The 13,389-nt window shown below is 36.4% G+C and overlaps 1 protein-coding gene across 1 annotated transcript in view; it reads right to left on the bottom strand.

Moving 5' to 3' along the window:
- Positions 1-433: 433 nt before the first annotated feature.
- The window catches only part of MAPKBP1 (mitogen-activated protein kinase binding protein 1), a 120,130-nt gene continuing 107,174 nt past the window's right edge, over positions 434-13,389 (bottom strand). The window contains exons 25-30 of the mRNA XM_015815929.1: positions 11,130-11,309; positions 10,423-10,498; positions 8,763-9,064; positions 6,658-7,566; positions 2,585-2,670; positions 434-1,332 (exon numbers count right to left, since the gene is read on the bottom strand). Coding sequence (XP_015671415.1) covers positions 1,036-1,332; positions 2,585-2,670; positions 6,658-7,566; positions 8,763-9,064; positions 10,423-10,498; positions 11,130-11,309 — 1,850 coding nt within the window. The 3' untranslated portion in view covers positions 434-1,035. The remainder of the gene's footprint in view (positions 1,333-2,584; positions 2,671-6,657; positions 7,567-8,762; positions 9,065-10,422; positions 10,499-11,129; positions 11,310-13,389) is intronic.

Genomic DNA, 13,389 nt, shown 5'->3' with positions numbered 1-13,389 from the left:
TTCCCAGAAGATGTATTGATTAGAAGCTTTCATCAGTCTGTTCTGTGACTGTTTTCTATCACTATCCATTCCCCATCAAATCAATCTTTCTACATTTCTATATCCACGAAAACAGAACAGTGCTAACATCTTGAGTCTAGTAGCTAATGCCACTGACATAACCAAGCAGTAAGAATTTTAAAAATTGGATAGTTATTCAACTGCATCAATTTGACTCTGGTAGATCTAGTTTTATATAAAACCTAAGAAAAGTAGAACTAGTCAGGTTAAAAAAAGCCTTTCTTTTAACCAACAAGCTTTGTAACAAATCTCTAGAAGCTGAGTCAAAAGATAGATGTTTTGTGGAAACAAATGTCAATGAAAAGTAGAGCACATAATTTTCTTTAAACAGAAAATGGAAGCAGAATGATCATAATGCTAAATACAAAATTAAAATAAAACATATTGGCATAATAAAAAGGAATAAGGAAGCAAAATTTAGCAATGCAGGCTACAACAGAAAGCAGTTCTATAACCTATCTGTTCCATCAATATATTTACTGTATCAAATCTCACTATAAATGTGGAAAACATGTCAAAATAACCATAACTACAAAACCCAGGTAAAAAGTTTCAGAGTTATAATTGCAAAAATAAATTAATAAATAAAAGTTTTAATAGTGAATACCTAGTTTGAGATAACACTGCAAAGGGACAAACCTATTTCATCTTGATCTCATTCTATTAAGTCAGCAGTTTCAGACTGTGCCACCCCTGGACTGATTCCCTTTAATTGCTAGAATGGTTTTTTAAAGCCAAATATTTCTTATAACACTCTTAATGGAGGAGATAGGCACAAGGGGATTAGTACTGTGACCAGCACATTTTAAAAAGATGTGGACAGAACTGTTTCTGTTAAAAGAAAAGATATTTGCCCGTTGGATTAAAAAAACACCCCAAAGTATTATTTCAAGTTGTCAATATGATAAAGTTCCATCAGTTTTTGTATATGGTTCTAAGCATTCCATTAAAAACGTGTGTCGTTGAAAACTCTAATTAAAGTTTTTTATCCATACGTCGTTCAACAGCTTGTAGCAGTAACTCTGAATATTGTTCCAACAAGGCGAGAGTTTGGTCATCTCCAAAATGCCGAGGACTAGATAAAGTTTCACCACTGCTCTCCCCTAATGGCATCCCAACTATATTTTGTGGCTGCATCAGTTGATTTTTCTTCCTTTGAAGTCCTTTACCATCTTTCAGGGAATCCAAATCTCTTTTCATTACAGAGAAAGTTTCAGTGAAGAGACCAGCAATCTCATCTTTGTCAGGTGAAGATTCCATGTCAGTAGATACCTGAACAAGAAATGCAAATAGGCTTGTTTTAGAGCTAGGTTTTTTATTTTAGAAAAGCAAAGGAATAGACAAAAACTATCAGCAGTAAATCCTATGTTGCAAGATTATCACTTGCAATCATAGAAGAGTGTTTAAAATTCAAGTCACCCTTCCTCAATCTGGGCATTCTTCAGATATATGGATTTGGGGAAGAGGGAAGGGTCAGGCAAAAGAGAGATTACCTACGGAAATTGCTTGCTTTTTTTCTCTTCCTCCTACCCCTCACAGAGAAGAGAGATTGGAGAAAAAGAGATTTCAAAAGAATACTGTGAGTTTTCTGTCTATGGCTCTGAGCTCCAGGCTGCCACGTGATTGCATTGCTTTTGATGTAAAGAGCTCACTCTCTTGAAATCCATCTTTAATCTCTTTGGTCTGCAGTGGAGGGAGGAAGGGAAGGATCAGAAAACAGGAAGAGAAGGGCAAGGAGAGATTGGCTACTTGTTTTTTTTCTCCCCACCCTCTTGCAAAATGGAAAGATTGGAGAGAAAGAGATTTGAAGAGAATACTGTAAACTGCTTGTACAGCATGCCCATGATCCCCCAGCACCAGGCCGCTAGTCCAATCACATTGTCTTCAATGTATAAAAGAACAAACACCTTATTTTCTTGCAATCTGTTTTTCTCCAATCTCTCTGCTGTACAAGGGGAAAGGGAAACACAGGGCAGGCGAAGGGCAACGGGTACTGACTGTAATTATATTCACGTGACTGAGGGATCCTACACTGGTGATAAATGGCTATAAATGGGCCATAAAATTATTTCTTCAGCACTGTCATAATTTCCAGTGTTCTCTGAATGAATGATTGGTAAGTAAGGGCTACCTGTAATTGTTTAAAAACAGCAATATTTTGTCTTCTTCCACTTCTGATGAATTTTAAAAATCAAGCCAAACAAATGCATTTCATGATGCTTCTGCGTGGTTTTTGGTCACTTGCAAGTAAAGAAAAAGTAAGGAGCTGCTAAAATCTTATGAATACATAATTATAATACATATTTTGGCCAGTATAGCTGGTCAGCCGCTTGAAATTCTTTCAGCTTACCTTCTGATTTGCTAATGTAGTTAATCTGGTTTCTAATCACACACAAGAAGAACAGATGTCTATTCTTTAATGGAATTTTTTTTTTGCTCCTATCCTTAGCTATATATTTTTGAATTAATATGTTGGTTTTATACATAAGCAGTTAGATCTAACAGAAACAAAGGGGTGACTTACCATGTGATATATCTGGATGGCCTTACGCATACTGTCCTGGAGCTCAGACACTACATGCTTGCATTGCTCAACACTGATTGAAGAACCTGATAGTGTGGAGGAACAAGAGAAGATAAATACTGAACAGAAGTTTAATTTCAGTCTGCCCTAGGATTCACTACTGAAAAATACTAAGTCATGCAAAATCATACCAGTTTTGGAGAAGTCATTGATTCTTGAATATTGATAATGTGAAGCATATGATTACCATTACAATTCATGAAATGTATTTTAATTCAAACATTGTCAATTAATTTGATTTGTCAAAGAAAGCATGCTGAGACACCAGTTAGGCCTATCCATAACCAAAGTTGCTTTGCCTTTGTTTCCTTCCCATCAATAGGCATATCCAAAATAGTAAAACAGTATTTCTAAAAAATAAAAAAAAAAGGAATAGTTTTTAAAAAGTGCAAGAGTAATATAGATTGTTTAGGTTTGGCTTAGCCGATTCAACCTGAACTTGCCAGATTTGTTTATTAATTAAGAAATGCTGGTTAAACAGCTATGATTTAGTGCAATTGGTGATCCTAGTCAAAAAGTCTGATCCCAATTAAATAAAAAAGTACATCATATCTATAAGAAATCTGAGTACTAGAAATTAATAATTTATACAGTAATTCATATAATCCCCCAAAGCATCTTCTTTTACAGACTCATTAAGAGGGATACAATATAAGGGACTGATGGTTATAGAAAGTCTATTTTAGCATTACATCACTTTCTTGCAAGTATTAAAAGGCAAGTTTAACTTTGGTTACTTACCTAGCTGCCATCCAACTAATTAAGCACAGTCAAACATGTAAAAACATGTATATGACACACAATGAATGACATAAAAATGGATAGAAATAAACATATGCGTAAGCCTTTATGTCCTGACAAAGATAACATTAAGACCCACCAAAAATTCTTCTGTAATTAAAAAAGAGATATTTTAAGCTGAAGAACTGCAAGAACTGACTGGATTCAGGATAAAGACTTGCTCAACTCAAGCACTTGATAGCCACACAAATGTACACATTTTGGCAAAGATCTGACCATATCCTTCTTCGGGATTTTTTTTCCAGTTTTCCAATCTATCCTACAAATCTGGGATTGCCACCTTCAAAGAAAAAATTCAACACCAGCTAATATTTGAGGTCTTTACATTCTTCACATTCTTGTTAATTTGCAATATGAATAATCTCTACAATCTTGTTAACTATTTTTCCTGAATGAATTATTAACTGTTCTCTTTTCATTATAAGAGCAATTCTTCCATTTTATATATTTACATTGCTGTTGAAATCAATCAATGCCAATGCAGATATATAGACATGTTGCTAATGGTATCTAAGCATCCCAAAATTCTTAGATGAATGATGTACAAGTCTTCAGACCTAATGGCAATGAACTTTCAGCCATGAATAGCAGATAGCCACTGTGACGACCATACTTCGTTTTCCATGTCTTTTTCTTCCATAAAGACAAATAGGTGCACAATTGGTAGATGGAAAAAGACTGAAAGCAGATGTTAGAAAACTTTTCCCAAGGCCCAAAGTTGCATGCAAGCCATTAGTAAAATATAAAATGACACTCACTCCTGCCCTCAAGAATCCTTTGTTCTAATGTGATTGAGCAGTACAATTTATGTGGGACATAATTTCAAGGAAAGGCGTTTCTATAGCAAAACGTGAAGCCTATTACAGCATTAAAAAGAGTGCTTCACTATTTGCTCCTGATATTTTATGGAAAAGCATTTTATTAGGTTGATGTAATTGTGTTGTTGTTTTAGTTGATATTTAATGAAGCTTTATTGGTTGCTGTAAACGTGCTTTAGAAATGGATGGTTAAAAATAAATATTCTTTTATAATACACCTGTTATTCCCTACCAATATAACCACTTTATTCAAATTGATGAATAAATTATTTCTGGACAAATCCATTGTGAAGAGGACTTAAACATGTCTTTGTGAAATCATCTTTGCTGCAAGGAAGACCTGGACAGAGCTGCCCTTCAACAGCTGACCATGATATTCTTCTGGAAAGTTTGAACTGGGTATATGTTGAATACATTAACAAGACTCAGATATAGATGTTATGCATCTGGGAGATTTCTACTTAATGCAGCACTGTATCTTGCTGTTTAACTGCAGCATTGTATCTTGCTGTTTAACAACTATATTAAATTGCTGAATGATTCAGAGGTTTAGAATAAAGTGCCACCAGCGTTCGGGTGCCACACAAAAGTTTCTCTTTCTCTTTTTCATCAAGTTCAGGTTTGGTAGTAGAAATATATGACTATGGAACTGAATTAAATCAGATAAGAGCCAATAAACCAAAAAATCAGGACCTGTTCATGAACTGATTTGTCTTGGTAAAGGTTATTCAATCTGTTTTAGAAAATCTAGATGATCACATTCGTTGCTTGGGAATACTTCTAGATCTAATTTTGTCTTTAGAATCAGTAAGAGTAGCAGCTAGCGGAAGGGAGGAGGGTTAATTTGGTCTGAACCTCAAATTTCGGCACTTGTTAGCTAATTTTTAATATTTAAAGTATTGAAATTATGTAGAATTTATTTGTGACCAGCTCTAATTTTATGTGATAGAGGAGATAGCCTTACATCAGTTAATACAAGCTAGGGTGCTCTCTCATCTTAGTTACTGCAAATCCCTGTACAGGGGATTGTTGCTGAAGACAGCCAAAAACTTCCACTTAAAGATGAACATTCAATGCAGCTGGTTTTAAAATAGGCAGCATTTCATCCTTTTTATTGCCCTCTAGTTAATTTCCTATCTTAATTCAATGTGTTCGTATTAGCATATAAAGCATTTCACAGCCGACAGTTTTTGAAGGAATGATTCTTTCAATTTCATACTCAAATCAAATGATATCCACAGTTGGTTTCTCAGGACTGGATTCAAGTGCTCTAAAACAGAGGTCCTCAAACTTGGCCACTTTAAGACTTGTGGACTTCAACTCCCAGCACAGCTGGCTGGGGAATTCTGGGAGTTGAAGTCCACAAGTCTTAAAGTGGCCAAGTTTGAGGACCCCTGCTCTAAAACTACCGTATCTTGTCAATAAGACAGTTTATTTTGTTATGTTTTCAATGCTAAAGAGATGAAAGTTTTCAAAACATTTTCAACCCCCTGAAAAATATTCCGTTTCAAATATTTGTTTTCAACTAAATTTAAACTCTTTTTTTAAATCACTTGTAATAAAATACATTCAATGTTTGTGGCCTCTTGTAAACGAACTAAGTTCACATTATCTGCAATGCAAACTTACTCAACTAACCAAAGTGACTTGTGATACAGAGATACATTACTACTTTGAAATCCAACAAAAAAATATTACAGAAGACACTTAATTTTCTGCAAGTGGACTTCTGCTAGTATAAGGGAATCTCCTTTCCCCACTATGTGCCCAAGTCTGCTCCTGGGAGTCTCTAAATTTTCCAAAACAATTTTTGGGAAATTGTTCTGCAGGGTGGAAGATTATCAATGGACAGATCTTCATCTCCTGCAAACATTTCTGTAACACCCCCCCCTTCTCCCATATTTCATTCTACTAAAACTTAAAAACTTTGGAATATTTGAAATGTATCCTTTAAATTCTAGATGTTACTTTTATCCTTCTTGCTACCTCACAACAATTTCCTTTTGTTTCTTACGCTGCTTAAGTGTTAACATACAGTATCAGAAAAGCTTGAGAATTTAATACTGTTTAATTCTGGCAACATTGGGCATCAAATCCTATTTTTCATAATACAGAACATTACTTAAAAGATTTATTGTTTACTATTCTTAACTTCTCTTTTGAAGAAGAAACACATGAGAGCTGTAACATATGCATGCACCAAAATAAAATGTAAGAACAAGTGGAAACAGAAATCAGACTGAAATGTCTCACCACTGAAAGGATGGCTTATAATGACAATGCAGATTGGACGTAACAATCAGAAGCTAAATGGAAAGAAACATGATGGAAAGGGAAGCTGTTAACAAAGACAAAAGAGAGTAAAAGAGATAGGAGATAGATATCTATGCACACCTGAATCCTTTCCAAGGCCTTTTGCATTTGTAGGAGACCTTGGCCCACTTTGTTCATAAGAGCAATGCTCATCATTTGCTGGCACATAACTAGTAGTGGCAAGTTTATCTCCGCATTCCAGTGGCAGTTTTTCTGGAGAATTCGGATGCAGTTCATCTGAAGGCTCTTTTAGTTTAGAATTAGTTACTCTTGGCTCAAGTTGGGCTTTGGACCCCAATTGTGTTTGGTTCTCTTTCAGAGTGTCTGCATAGGGACTCAAAGGACTACTTTTACCAAAGCCAAGAGGTCCAGATGCTTGACTTTCCAATTTCAAGGCCCATCCTTCAGGAAAAGACTGTTTCTTTTTCCCAACAGCAACAGGTGACTGAGGAGATTCTGATCCCAGCACAGTTTTTGACTTTGTCTTTGGTGAGAAAGAAGCTAATATCGGTCTATCAGGGAGAGGCTTGGGGATGTCAAGGGTCAAATGGGCCCGACTAGATACCAACTTGCTATGAAAGGACTTGGGTGATGAAGAGCTTGTAGTTTGCTGAAGAGAAAGTTTCACTGGGCTGTTGTCTTTCACAAATGGCTTATTCTTCTCAATGTCCTCTAACAGATTTAATCTTGTTTTCTCTGATACTTGTGGGCTGATTTTCACTTCATTCTGGTTTTCTGAACCATCACCAAAGCACAGGTTCTCTCCCACAGACACACTACGGGACATCTTGGCCATGAAGCTAGTGGTAGGACTCATGTACGACTTTGGTTTTGTAGCTTTAATGTCTTTGGCTTGCAAACAACTGGAACTTTCCATCTTCAACAGTGCTGCAGAAAATGTCTGACAATGATTGGATTTTGGTTCCTTCTCACCTACCATTAGTGCCTGAGGCCGCTGCCTGACAGACAGTATCACGCCAGGAATTTTATCTGTAGAAATGGAATAAATAAATGCACACAACTGGTCTGGAGCAATTTGTGCAATCAGAATTAAAATAGCTCCAGCTTCTAAATGTAATTATTTCACTTTAATTTCTGGAAGAAATAGTAAGCAAAATAACAATGTTATAACACTTTGTTCTACATAGTTTTTCTCTAAACATCATTACCTTAATTTCTGTTAGAAAAATTTAGACAAGAAATAGTGTTACATGTCTTATTTGGGTCTTTTGCCTGTGTAACATGCGATAAACCGGAAAGTTGCAATGGCACATCTCCTTTAAGGCAAAAAGTAGCCACAGAATAATAATCCCAGGTTGTTATTGCTAACACAGAATTTGTGATATTTATCCTGTGAGTAGTGCAAAATACTAAGAAAAATAAATGCAGTCCCAAAGAACACATGTAATACAGGAGGAAAAATGTGAGATGCCAGTCCCCAGACACTGAACTAATTTATTACCAAGAAGTTCTGGATGCTTTAAAATCTACTGGGCTAAACTCCTGTCTACAACTGAGAATCCAAAGCCCTTTGAAACTCAGTTTACCAGGACAGAAGAGAAGGAGAAGCAGTTACTGTTTTCATTGTTTCTTCTTCTCCTTTTTCTTTATTTCTTAAAATTGTTGCCCTCCCACTGATGTCAAAAGAAGCAGGGGGAAGGAATTATGTTCAGGGTTTCTGTAGGTCTCTCTGAATCCTGTTTCATGTCAAGGACATAGGAGGATTGCCAAAGTCTCATTCATTACACCAACAGAATGCTGCCTGATCCATTCACTTTTCCCCACAATTGATAGGGAGGGGAGGGCAGCTAATGTTTTCACAGGGTTGAGTGAGACCAAATCTTCTTTTCTGAGGGCAGATCTCTTTCACACTTGTTTAAAAGAAAAGATCTAGGTAATCTTTCCTTTCTTTCAGGGGTCAGTGGACTTGTAGCTTATTTTTTTAAACAATGACCGCCTTCTGAAAGAGCCAGTCAAGTTGCCTCTTATCATCAGATGGAGGAATTAGCATTTCCTTCTGATCAGTGTATATCCAACTCAACCCACCTCTGAGATTGATCAGTAATTACATTTTGTAGTGAGAACTTGTCATTTCTGAATGAAAACATTTAGGATTTTCAGCCTCATGGACAAATTCCCATTGTGAAGTCATCATTCTAACCATTTCATAGAAGGCACTTCCTTACCATTATGAACAAGATCATGAACTGATTGGGATTTCCACAATACCGCTTCTCCATCGCTACCTGGGAAAGAGCCAACAGATCGTCCATGTCCTCTGTTGATCTCTACAGCAGATTTTCTTTTTTTCTGCATATAAAGTGACCTAATGGAATTAATATCATTTTGAAGGAAGCCATTCTCCATAGGAATGTGCTGGTGGTCCAGCCCATTCTTCAGCAGTTCATTGGTAACTTGCTTTGGCAAAGCAGACCCTTCAGTAGATTTCTCACCCAGTACCAGCTTTGATGTAGAAGCTGAGTGTTCCCTATGGAATTGAAGACAGGACAAGATATTTGATCGACAATTTTGTGCCATCATAATGCTGCATTTCTACCATCTACTTCTATATAACATCATTATATTGCATTATTGCTAACTACTATAAAATACAGTAGTTCTATAAAGGTGTTTCCTAAGGACATTAAATAATATTTAAGGCTAATTCTTTCCATAAAAAACTCTTCTTATAGAACAGTTGCCAATAAGAACGGTTGCCTGGCTATACCTGACAGAATGATTTAGGGAAAAGGAGGAACTTGCACTATGCAAGGCATAGTAACTCTCTGTTATTATTGGAGTAATCTCTGAATATGAGATAGTTGAGATCTTAATATGAGATAGTTGGCATGGCTATGTCTGACTAGATGATTTAGTGACAAGGAGGAAATTGAAGCAAGTAAATCTGTTATCAGAGTAAGCTCCACTTGACTTACTAGGTCTAGGACAGGGCTTTTCAACCTTTTCACTCATCGTACCACTTTTAGGATATGGCAGTATCTGAGTACCATCAGTCACCTAGCAAGGTGTCAAAAACTTGATGACCCCCCCCAAAAAATGAAAAAAAATGATAAAGTACAGGTAGTCCTCGACTTACAACAGTTCGCTTAGTGACTGTTTGAAGTTACAATGGCACTGAAAAAAGTGCCCCCCAAGGCACAGCCGAGCAAGACACCTGCCTGCCCGCCCGGCAGCACTCTCATTCCCCTCCCCTACTACCACTTTTCTAGGATGGTCGCGTACCACCTGCCAGGTGCCAATGTACCACAGGTGGTACCCGTACCACTGGTTGAAAAGCCCTGGTCTAGGAGATATAGGCAGTTGCTCTGGTCTCTTGTATGCTGACAAAAAGCAAATCAAAGACTTCCCAATAGAAATAACACTTTTATCCAACACACAAAAACTCCACATTCCATAATTCATAATATTTCTATAATAAGAAATGAAATATTCATGCAGCATTGAAGATTAAGCATTTTTGCCCCTCACCTAATGAAATCAGATTGGAGCTGATTAGTAAACATTTTTTTTACCGTTCAAGTTGAATGACATGCTGAAGTAAAATAAAATGCCTAAACAGCAGACTAAATAAAATGTTAAGGTTCGATCATCATTATACCACAATTAACTTATTTATTCAGCTTAAGAAATAAATGCAGTTATAAAGCATCTTGATCAAACATGGCACATTTTGGCTTTTGTGTTTTTCCTGAAAATATGCATCAAAAAGACTGGAAGCTTCATCTAATCTCATTTTTGTTCCTCAGAACTAGAAGGTACACCACCTTAGCTCACCCTGTCTGAGCAAACAAAGCTGTTTTGCATTCATAATAAGTGGAACTCTACCTGAGTACTGGAAACCGAGATAGAAACCGAGAAGAAATACTGTTTTCCATTCTCTCCAGGGTCCTACAGGATCCATCTGTCATTTAAAAAAGAGGAAAGGTATTCAAATTAGGGATGAAAAGCTGCGGGGGATTTGGATGTGAAATTTCAGCAAGAGAAACTTGACTTAGGTTTTTCTATTTTGCGTACAATGTACAAGAACAAAGATCCTCAGAGATAGCATACTTTGCTTTGCACTCCATATTATATTACAAATTATCCTGTGAGTTCAATGGAACTTGATGCCATTGTTTTCAGGATTGCAAATTAATAGATAACTATTAGTTTCATCTTGACTAATTTATGGCCATAAACACCTATACCTCTTTCTTCTAACATTAGGCAATTCAGCTGTTTCTGTCTGAGAAGCTTAGATGCTCTTATTTAAACCAGAGCATTAATCTGCTTTCATTTCACTGATCAAGGTCTAAAGAGTCTATGTTGGGAGACTAGTGGACTTCCTTTTGTAATTGGTTAGCCACCATGAGAATAGACTGCTGGATTAGATGAGCCAAGAGTCCGATCCAGCAGGGCATCACTTATCTTCTTACAGGCTGTATGATGAGGGATAGGAATCTACAAATTAATATATCAAAGATTAAGGTACTTGTGCCTGACAGAGAAAATGGAGTGAACTGTTATAGTTTCCATTGGATATGCTAATGTACCCTTATCACTGTTACTGGCTAGAGTCTCAAAATGCTGCTTGAGGAATTTCTCTTGATCTGGAGTCGTGGGAACATCTCCATTCAATAGTCCAGTGTTTACATCTTCTTCATCTTCTTCACCCACTTGCTCATCCAAGTCTGAAGTGCAGTCCACACTGAGAGGCTCAGTACTCTCCGAATCTGAAATGGGAAATGATACACATCATATGCCATTTATACAAAACATTATATCAATAGACTCTGAAATAATACATTGCACTAAGTCATTATACCATTAACAGAAACATTTTTGGTCCATTCCACTGTAACAATTCTGGACACATGGGGATGGTATTATTATTGTTATTCTATTTTTCAAACATGTATCATGGTATAATCAACTGAATGTTGATTCCAATGATTCAAAACTTAGCCAAGGATTTAAGAGTCAGGGAATATGGTGTAATACGTACACAGTTCCAAGTATTTCACAAAATTAGTCTGTCAAGTCCAATACATTTAAAAATTTCTAAACATTTTGGAAGTATATCAAGTTATGACTATAATTGGCATGATAACTGATATTTTTCACCATAATCGTTTTAACCTTAATTTTAAAATCACAATATTCTGTTTTCTCCAGTTGATTTTCATCAATTAAACTGTCTCTGGGTACTGCCTCATCAGTGAACTATTTTTAATTTTTTTGCTGTAACAGTAATACCTGGTGTATTGTGTTTTATGTGTCTATCAGTCTGAATTTTGAAAACCCACAAAATGCTGGTCTCACTTTACAAAACTTTTCAGGCACAGGATCCCAGTGGCATTTGTAAACAGCCAAATTTTCTACATAAATTTCAACGCATATTTTTTCCCAGCCCTATTATGATATTATTTATGCTCTGAATTTTTTTCCTCTACAGCACTAATAAGCAGTCTACAGCTTTAGGCTTGCTTTTACAACATCATCGTTATCATCATTTCCCCATTCTCTCCAAAGCCTTTCCTCTGCAATGCTCTACAGGAAGGGTTCAGTCTGGAATATTATCAACTTCAATCTGCAACATTTGCAGGTCACATCCATTGGTTTGTTTGCTCTTTTGGAAAAACAAGGAAGGGAAAAGCTATTCTTACTTGAAGAAGTCCTATACAGAGAAAGAAACTGTATCCTCAAAGAATTAATTCACCTAACTTTAAACTCTAATCCCCATAACACTGCAATAGTTTAAGTAAATTTATCTTTCCCCATCCCATATGTCTTGTCCTCTGAGTGATCCTTGCCAGATCAATTTTTTTCCTATTCTCACAAATTGCATCCACTCTAATTTAAGCCGTTCTTCCTGTTAAGGTCTTTGTCAGGCTATTCTGTTAGGCCCTTTTTCTGTTTTCTATTGCATGTATAGAGACTCTTTTGACCAAATAAACAGAGGATAAACAACAATTTTATTCTTAGAAACTCCATTTGGTCCCAAGTAGGTAGAAGCTCTAGCTTCCAATTTTATTATTAGAAATTTTACATTTGCGTTGCCATTATTTGCATCAATTGCATCATTATCTAATTTGGTTGTCTAGATGGTCATCATTTTAATGATCACTCGTTCAACACCTGTTTGAACTTATAAATGGCACTGAACAAGTGATACTAACAACCAGTCTTCATATTTGTGATGGTTGCAGCACCCTGCAGTCACAAAGGTAGGACAAGAAGCAACGGGTGGAAACTAAGCAAGAAGAGAAGCAACCTAGAACTAAGGAGAAACTTCCTGACAGTTAGAACAATTAACCAGTGGAACAGCCTGCCTCCAGAAGCGGTGAATGCTCCAACACTGGAAGTTTTTAAGAAGAGACTGGACAGCCATTTGTCCGAAATGGTATAGGGTTTTTTGCCTGAGCAAGGGGTTGGACTAGATGACCTCCAAGGTACCTTCCAACTTTACTATTATTATTATTATTATTATTATTATTATTATTATTATTATTATTATTATTATTATTATTATTATTATTAAAGTGGGTTTTGGGTTGCAGTTTGGGCACTTGGTCTCTAAAAGGTTCGCCATCACTGGAATAGGGGGTACCTTGCTCAATAGTAGTAACTGTGAGAGGGATCTCGGAGTCCTAGTGGACAATCACTTAAATATGAGCCAGCAGTGTGTTGCAGCTGCCAAAAAAGCCAACATAGTGCTAGGCTGCATTAACAGAGGGATAGAATCAAGATCACGTGAAGTATTAATACCACTTTACAATGCCTTGGTAAGGCCACACTTGGAATACTATATCA

Source organism: Protobothrops mucrosquamatus, unplaced genomic scaffold, assembly GCF_001527695.2.
Source record: "Protobothrops mucrosquamatus isolate PMUCROS unplaced genomic scaffold, P.Mucros_1.0 scaffold387, whole genome shotgun sequence".
Classification (NCBI taxonomy): Eukaryota; Metazoa; Chordata; class Lepidosauria; order Squamata; family Viperidae; genus Protobothrops; species Protobothrops mucrosquamatus.
This window is presented reverse-complemented; position numbering and strand designations above follow the sequence as displayed.